General features: G+C 32.8%; 1 protein-coding gene across 5 annotated transcripts in view; it reads right to left on the bottom strand.

Annotated features, from left to right (window-relative positions):
• Positions 1 to 3,151: 3,151 nt before the first annotated feature.
• Positions 3,152 to 9,588, bottom strand: part of LOC106784287 (max-interacting protein 1-like) — a 131,284-nt gene continuing 124,847 nt past the window's right edge. For all 5 annotated transcript variants that reach the window (XM_014743657.1, XM_014743654.1, XM_014743659.1 and 2 more), the window contains exons 7-8: positions 6,077 to 6,213; positions 3,152 to 5,664 (exon numbers count right to left, since the gene is read on the bottom strand). In XM_014743657.1, coding sequence (XP_014599143.1) covers positions 6,077 to 6,213 — 137 coding nt within the window. In that variant the 3' untranslated portion in view covers positions 3,152 to 5,664. The remainder of the gene's footprint in view (positions 5,665 to 6,076; positions 6,214 to 9,588) is intronic.

Below are 9,588 nucleotides of genomic sequence, written 5' to 3'. Positions count from 1 at the left end.
TACGCGAGAATCGAGATCAGCAGCGTTGGATATGGTTGAACTTTCTCGCGGATCTTACCAGAAGAAGAAGAAGAAGAAAAAGGTGAAGCTTTTATTTATCTTTTTTTTTTTAGGAATGAAAAGATCTGCTTGCTTCCTCCTATCTACCTTTCCACCCACTCTCACACAACCAGTCACCCCTACAACGAGCACGCGAGCGTGCGCATCATGCAATCCGTTCGATTTTATAGCACGTTGGATTATTAGTAATAGGAAAAAAAGAAAAAAGAAAAAAAAATAAATGGAAATATATATTTGGATCGATATTTTTTCATCGATCATTTTCTCGTCTCCTATTTTTCTTTTTTTTTCTCTCTCTCTCTCTCTCTATCTCTTTTTCTCGATTCCAATTTTGATAATCAGTCTATAATGAGAGAGGGTGGGAATGATGGGGTTTCCCGTTGAAATCTTATTACGCGAATTATTTTATAATCTGATAATACAAATCGTCCATTAATCGAAACGTACAGTTACGGATTTTCTTTTTTTTTTTTTAAGATTTACGTCGTCGAAAAAATTTCATTTGGAATTTCGAGTTTTCGCGAGTCTCTCCACAACGAGATCACTTTTCTTTTCTTTCTCTCTCTTTCTCTCTCTTTCTCTCTTTCTCTTCTTTCGCCTTTTCTATTTTCTTTCTTCGAATCTTCTTGGACCCATTTTTGCAAGCCAGCCTCTATATTTTTCTTCTCTCGTATTCATTTAATTTCGTTTCATTTCGTTTCATTCGACTTTGTTATTCATTTCTTGTGTTATTTTATTTCTTTTTTATTTATTTATTCTTTTTGTTTTTTAATTGTTTATTTTTGGAAAAAGAGAAGCGCACCCCACGCCGAAAAATCGTCGATCAAAAAAAAAAGAAAAAAAGATAGAAAAAAAACGCATCCGCGTTAACACAGATTGACACACTCTCAAAACGAGGGACTTACGGAATTTGTACTCTTTGAATGTATATTTAATTAATGAGACGATGCAACGTTACTTATTTCATACAATCATGAATAACTTATTCATCATCATCATGATCATCGTCATCAAAATCATTTTCTTTTTCTTAGCTTTTTTTTTGTTTGTTTGTTTGTTTCACATTTATATACTGTTTACTTAATTAAAGTTAATAATATTAACGTGCATCTCGCTCGCACGACGCTTAAACGTATACGTGTTATTTTTTTTTATTTGTTTATTTGTTTGTATGCTTACACCATCCTTATCGTTTTCTATATTCTGTAAATTTGTATATGTACGTACGTATTTGTATACGTATTTCCATACCTATTTTTATATATATATATATGTATGTATGTATGTGTAGTGTGTGTGTATTATTTATATTTCATAAATCACATGTCTCTACGTCTACACGTTCGCATATTTCTTAACTATAAATATTTTTAACGTGTTTCTCGCGTGTTATTTGTGTGTATAATAATATTTGTGTTATACATAGACGTTTTATTTTCTTTCTTTTTTCTTTTTTATCGTTTGTTGTTCGTATGCGTGTTGTGTTATCAGGTGGAAGTTATTAGCTTCATTAATTAACTGTAATGCTTATCGAGAAATCCGCAGACATTCGTACCGCAGATTCGTTCCATTTTTTTTCTTTCTTTATCTCCCTCACCCCCTTTTGCAAAACTATTCCGGTTATTTATTAATACTTCGACCTTTGTTCTTTCTTCCAGAAGGACGATTAGGATCCTTTTTGCTATTCCCACTTTTCATCCCTCTACTAACCCTCCTAAGCTACCCCCTCCTGCTCCCACCTCGCTCCCCCCTAATCCCTCTCCTCCTCGCTTACCGTAAAACACACAATACGTTCGTGTTTCTCGTAAAACGTTCATTTTCCACTTCGAAATACCAACTTATTATCGTTAGTTTTTTTTTTAACTTCCGCGATGAGATCTTTTTCTCAACCGTTTTGTTTCTTTTCTTCTTTTTTATTTTTTTTTTTTTTTGTTTATTTATATATATTTGTTTTTTGACGGTAGTAGGGAGGGGGTGGGACGGGTATGTAATGGTTCGATTCTTTTCTCATTAATATTTTGTTGTTTTTGTTTTTACCAATTTCGTATTTTTAAAAAAATGTTTTTTTTTGTATACCTCCCTTCCTCCCTCTCCCTCTACCTCTGTCTATCTTCTTTTATTTTTTTTTAGTTTTTCCTTTATTTCTACCTACCCTACCTCCCTCCCCCCACCCCACCATTTGTATTTCTCCTCGAGAAAATAAATCAAATTACTATTTTCGTAATAGATACACGAGAGGTGAACAAAAAAAATAAAATATAAGTAATAACATACGAGACACGTGTGGGGGATGATAGTACACGTATAATATTAATTAGCATTTTTGTGTTGCGCATCTACTTATTTATTTATTTATTTTTTGTTTTTTTTTTTTTGTTCTTTTTTGCGTTTTGTTTTATTTATCTTTCCTTTTTGACATATCCACACATCATCCTGTCTACATTTGAAAAATCGTGTTGGTTCGATCTTTATATTGCGATCGATGGTTCCTTCATTACGCGTGATCGCGATGATAATTAATTTCTCTTTTTTTTTTTGCTCTTCTGCTTCTTATTTTCTTTTTTTCTTCTTCTTTATTTTTTTTTGTTCTTTTTTCATTTTCTGCTTTTTTTCTTCTTCTTCTTCGTCATTTTTTAAATACGAATAATGTTACATTGATATAACACCATAAACAAAAAAAAAGATACGAAACACGGTCGGTTGGTCACCGAAAAAGGAAATAAAAAAAAAAGGAAAATTAAAAGAAAAAAGAAAAGAAAGAAAAAGAAAAAGAATGGAAAAAAAAACCGAAAACGAAATGAAAATATAATTTGCTTTTTACTTATTAATAAGATAAAATAAAATAATAAAAGGGGAAAAAACGGAGAGAGAGGAAGAGAGAGAGAAAGAAAAAAAGAAAGACGGAAAAAAAACGATGGTCTCCCAAAAGGAATTTGGCGTAACTCTCTCGCGTGTAATATTTTATTTTATTTTATTTTTTTCTTTTTATTTATTTATTTTTATTTCTTTTTACTCTTTTCACGTTTTCTCTTCCCTCGTCTCTCTCTCTCTCTCTCATTCTCCTAAAATTATTTTTCTTTTTCTTTTTTTCTATTTCTCTGTCTCTCTCTCTCTTTTTTTTACATGCAAGGAAACTAAGAAAAGATCAATACCAAAAGGTTAGAATGGGTTCTCTCTTGTTTCTCTAATCGGCCACGCACAGCAGAGGGGCCCCCATAATATACCATCATATACCACACGTTCAATTTTTTTTCTTTATTTTCTTTTTTCTATTCCTTTTTCTAATCCCTTTTCTCCTTTACGAGAGGAGTCCGAGAATTTTATCGCGTACCCTCCTCTCTCGATCATTCTCTTATTCCTCCTCCTCCCCCCAACCCTACTTCTTCTCCTCCTCCTCCTCTTCGACGCAAGCGGACAACAAAACGAACGATCTATGCTTCGTTCCAAGAAGAAAAACCATGATCTATTACTTATAAACTTACGAATATTTAAATTAAACTAAATTAAAGTAAACTTAACTAAAGTAAAGTAAAGTAGACTAAACTAAACTAAATTAAATTAAACACTAGACGAAGCATCATCGATCGTTTTAAAAACCGATTGAAATTTACGTGAAGAAGCGTACACCCCTGCCGAATTTAAACTGCTACTCCCTCCTCCCTAACACACCACCCCTCCCTCCCACCCGCCATCCTAAATGCGCTACAAGTTGTCCTAGTCGATTTTTGGTTTTTTTCTTTCTTTTTTTTCTTCTTTCTTTTCTTCTTCTTCTTCTTCTTCTTAAATTCGGTAGAGAGAAAAGGAAGAAAAATATTATTATTTATTATTCTCCCCTCTCGCCTCGTCGATTCATTTCGCATTAATGTAAAAGAAAATAAAAAAAAAAAATAAAAAGGAACGAGACCAATGAGAGAACGGAAAAAAAAATGGACACCAACGACGGAAAGAAAACAAATATGATGTTGTCACGTGGACGAGACAGAAGATAAGAGCGAAGAGAAACGATCGCAACTATCTCCTACCTCCTCCTCCACCACCACCTCCTCCTCCTCCACCCACCCACCACTTCTCCCCTGCTTCTTCTCTTCTTTCTCCTCCTACGACGAACTGGCGCCGTTGTATCGGTTAACTTTCTATCAATTTTTTTTTTCCTTTCCCCCCTTCTCCCCCTAATTAATTATTCTTTCTCTGTTCTTTTTTTTTTTATTATTTTTTTTCTTCTTTTCCCCCTACCTCCCTCCCGCCTTTTTAATCTAACGTAAGATATACATCATCACCTTCGACTTGCGCTTGCTTATCGATTCGTTACATCGGATTTTGTTTTTTTTTTTTTTTATTATTATTATTTCCTTTATTCATACACACACTTTCTTACTTTCTCTCTTTCTCTCTCTCTCTCTCATTCTCATTATCATTCTCTTTCTTTCTCTCTTTCTTCACCTATCTCAATCAAACATCTCAATAAACCCCATTCTCTCTGTTTATTCTCTCTCGCTCTCTTAAAAATATGTACAATACTTCATTTCGCTCGATAATTTACACTCTCCAACCACAACACAACATCTTCTCTCTCGCTCTCTCTCTCTACGTAACACCACAACAACACTCGAGTCTTGTCACTATCCAATTCTCTCTTTCTCTCTCTTTCTCTCTCTTTCTCTCTTTTTCTTTCTTTCTTTTTCTTGTCACATTTTACTCGGTGCAATCTTCGCTCGCACTTAAGAAAAAACCTTCTCTTCTTCTTCTTCTTCTAGTAGTTTTCTCGAAGCTAGTTCTTCCAAAAGACAAGAATGGTCCTTTTCGTTCTTTTTTTTTTTTATCAGTAACCTTTGTTCTTCCTTTTTTTCTCCTTTTCTCTTTTGTTTTTTATTTTCTTATCTTATTCTTCCTCTTCTTTGCTATCCACAGACATTATCTACCTTTCTCCTAACACCTTTTCTCTCTCTCTCATCCCTACACACTTTTCTTCGTTTTGCCTATTTCTATCATTTTTCTCTGACTGCAGCAGGGACCAACCAGCAGCCAGTTTTGTTCTTCTCCTTCCTCTTGTTGTATACATACATGTAAATATGTATACGAAACACGCGTTCTCACAATTGGACGATTTTCGACCAAATTTATGTTTTACGTGAATCCCAAAAGTATTCGATAAACAATAATCGAACACGCGTGTTCTTTGCCCAGGTATATAAATGTATATACGTGTACTGTGTGTATGATGTTGCGTGTATGTATATTATGTGTACTTTTGCACCGATACTTCGCACGCCGTCAATCTCCGTTTAACACCCGAAGGATTTTTTCCACCGCCATATTTTTTTTTCTTTTTTGCTTAACATCTTCGCGCGCTCTTTTTATTATTTTTGTTTGTTTGTTTGTTCCTCTTCTCACAACACAATATCTCTTCTCATCCTCTCCTTTATCTCTTCTACGTTTTTCTCTTATTTTTAAATTCTTCGATTTCTTTATTATCCTTCACCTTCGGTTCCATTTCCACCTTTTCTATTCTTTCTTCTATGTTTTTTTCTCTCCTATCTTTGCTACCTCGTTCTCTCAAACACTTCTTTTCCACTTTTTTTCTCCGCCACCGCGCCATCTTTTTATCTGAAAATAATCAAAGGAAAACGGAGATTGTAAGAAAATTTATTCATTTTTTCCCACTTTCGTTTTTTTTTTATACAGATTCTCTATTATTATTATTATTTATTTATTTTCTTCTTCTTTATTAAGAGATTGTTAAATCTCGCGTGAGTCCGATAAATGATAGAAAAATTTGATTAATGTGTATCCTCTTTCTATGTTAAATCAAATAATCGTTAATCAACGTTTATACCAATCCGAATATAATTGCACGTCAAATTAATTTTTTTCATGGGGGAGGAAAAATAATTATAATGAAGTGATAAAAAAAAGAAGTAAGATATTTAAGCCTAGGGTTTAGCAGAACAGAAAACTTTTTCGGTCGATTTAATTTTTCGTCTTTTCTAAATATAAAAACATATATGAATATATATACCTAAAGATTGTCCATCATTTCAGAAAGGGTCAGCCTGGATGTAGACATTGCGACGCCACTATCGCTGCTACTTTGCACGCTGCTGTGGTCATCGGTATCTGACTGGTTGCTGGTATAGCCAATCACGTCAACTTCATCTATAAAATAAAGATAAGAATTCAAAATATTAAATGTTATTAGTCGAAAGAGATATATATATATATTCTAAACAATGATACAAAGGAAAACTAAAATACAGATTAATTGATAAAATATATAAGCGTATGTGTATATAGGAGTATATGTATGTAACGTCAGTCTCAAAAATTTTCCAATGTACTCGAAATGAACGTGAACACCTGCTGTATTCTTTTTCATATATAAAATCTTCTTGCTCGCTATTGTGTTAGCCTTAGGGCAACGAATATATACTTTCAACAGTGAGTAGACACAAAGTATATCTGAGAAACCGAACTGACTCTGCTTTTTATCTGAGATTTTGTTGCTGCTACTGCTCTTCTCTCCCTGTATATACACAAAATATCCTTCGGTATTTCAAACGATCGACTCGTTCGTTCTATAAGGAACAACACACAATGTCCTGACTACATTTCTTTTCCCTTTTTTTTTTTCTTTTTTTTTTTACGGAATATAAACGTTTGTTCTTCTTTCTTTTTTACTTTCTCTCTTTCTTTTTATTTCTTTTCATATGTATTTTTCAAAGACAAATAAGTTGCCCTTTTCCTTTATCAATATAAGATAAAAATTCTCTACTCGCGAATAAACTTAAAAATCTCATATCAGTTATATAAATATTTATCCGTTTAAAAATGTCAAAGAGAGAAAATTAGAAGAAGAAAACAAAAAAAGAATAGAATATAATCTACGAGTAACTTTTTATCGAATAAATGATTAATGTTTAAACTAGTACATATGTGTTAAAACAAGCTGAAATATAAAGAGAGTGCATTAGAGTATTCAAATAATTGTTAATTAATCGATACAAGTGTCTATTATTGTTTAAAAACTCGGAATATTATATTCGGCGCACCGTCCTCTTTATTTTTAATATGATTTTCCGAACTTTGCGCATGTGTATAAAGGAAATAATATATCTAATACATAATACTTAAGATTATAACGTTCTCATTTTAGCATTCTTTTAATTTATACGTAATTGTTTAAACTAATGTACATTTATTTTAACGTTCCTGTGCAATGATAACTTCGGGGAATATAATTATATGTTTCCGATAAAGAAAATGTCCGAAAGAAATGTCATTCTATTGGAAAAGATTTTAAAAGTGAGTTTAGGAATGCAATATGAAAATAAACGAAAGAGTTTGACCATTACTTTTAATTAAATACAAATAGGAAAAAAAAGAAGAGGCAAAAAAAAACGAATGAAATATCAAGTAACTTATAAAATAAGAAAAGAGATAATAGATAGATAGGTAGATAGAAAGATAGATAGAAAACGAAGAAGAGAGGAGAGATAAGAGAAAGAGCCTTCGGGTTTGCACGATGCTTGCTCTTTGGTAAAACATCGCCGAGGCAAACTTTCGCCTCTGTAAATTATAACCACCTATATTTCTTTCTTTCTTTCTTTCATTCTTTTTCTTTTTTTTTTTCTTTCTTTCTTTTTCTTCTTCTTCTTCTTTGGCCCTAAGGCACCCACGCGTCGCAGAGGTGTGCTTTCTTCGCGAACCTTTGTGGTACACTATTAACCAAAAGTTTGGATTCACCCAGGTATGCACAGATATTCAGAGAGAAACGACATTTATAAGAAAAAAAAAAAAAATAAAAAAAATAAACGTCTTAGGAGGAGTAAACAAACGAGAACATTTTTCCTTGTCATCGAAAATAAAAAAAAATTAACGAATTATACCCACGTTTTTTACGTTTTTGTATTTTATATATATATTGTTGGCGTTAATTTTTTTCTTTCATCCGAAACAAAAAAGAAAGATAAAAAAGAAAACATAAATACCACTTTTATTTTTAGCTCGACACATATTCCAAGTATCCCCTGACAATTAATTTTTAATTTTTATATTTTGAAAAGCACATCCACAATAGGAAACGTTCGTCTGTTTTGAATTGTTGCTGTACAAAATTATGCAAGAATATTTTTATTAACAGAAAAAGATATTGATATCGTTTTTTAAAACGTAATACGATTTTTCGATAATATTTGACACTAACAAACAAGATACAAATTTACCGGTGTAATAGTTTCTTTTTTTGTTTTTTTTTTCTTTTTGGGATGGAAATTATCGAACCGATTTTCAAACTTTTTGCGGTTAGTGTATTACGTATAATTTATATACTTTACATACATATGTACATAAGTACATATTTATGTACTGTGTCCCATTGTCGCGTTTGGCCATCGTTGTCGCCGACTTCGTTCAGGGTGCGACCGGTATAAATTATCGGAAAGATTTTATCGTACGCGCGAGAAAGTTCTTCTTTCTCTTTCTCTCTTTCTCTCTTTTTCTTCCACCTCCCCGCCCCTCTCTCTCTTTTTCTATGCACCCCGTTCGTAGCCAGAGGGCTGAAATAGGTGTAAGTACGTCATCGATTTTTACTTTGAGAACTATGGCCCTCTCTCTCCCCCTTGCTACTAAATTATTTTTCTTTTATTATTATTATTATTATTATTATTGTTATTCATTTGCATTTTATCTCTCGTTATATATAACTGGTAATAATAATGTCCTAATGAATAATTCTAAACAAAAATCGCGTTTGATTATAATTATCTGATTTATTATTATCTTCTATTTCCACAGACACACACACATTCTCTTTTGAAAAGAAAAGTGGAAGAACGAATAAAACGTATACTAATAATTCATCCTTTTTTTTTACGATACGTTTGTATTACATGCATGTATTTACCCTTCTGAACCACCCTCCTCCCCACTCTACCCTACCGACACTTTTCTTCTCCACTTATACGTTCCTTTTCGCTTCCTTCGCGTTTTTCGTCGTACACGTACGAGAGTTAAAGTATGTCAGTGGTTAAAAATAATCTTTCGAAGTTCGTTAAAAATATATTCCACCGGTCCGACGGTGTCCGTCAAAACAGCGTGCGCCTGAAAGAAAGAGAGAGAGAGAGATACACGGATAAAATATAAGCGTGTATATTCATATGTGAGTGTGTGCGTATTGCACGGTTTTGCTCTTTGTCGATTCGCCAAAGGAAAACAACATTATATCAACGTCGGACGTAATACGTGTGACCCGTCCATCGTTTATCGTATGTTTTTTCGTCGAACATGAAGAAGAACCAGGGGTCCATTTGCGAAAACGAAATGAGTTTTCTCACCGTATCATTCTCTCTTAATCTTTTTATGCATTTATCAATACATACATGCATATACGATATATATATATACTCGTAGCATAACATGTATAACAAATCCTGACGCGCAACCCAGACACACAAGTTGCATTTGCAGTTGCAATTAAAAAGTTAAAAAAATATATAATAAAAAAAATGCAGTTGCATGTGCAGTTGCAGTTGC

This window comes from Polistes canadensis, unplaced genomic scaffold (assembly GCF_001313835.1).
Source record: "Polistes canadensis isolate GaletaPanama2010 unplaced genomic scaffold, ASM131383v1 scaffold_33, whole genome shotgun sequence".
Taxonomy (NCBI): domain Eukaryota; kingdom Metazoa; phylum Arthropoda; class Insecta; order Hymenoptera; family Vespidae; genus Polistes; species Polistes canadensis.
Note: the sequence above shows the minus strand (reverse complement) of the source record. Positions and strands in the feature narration are given on the sequence as shown.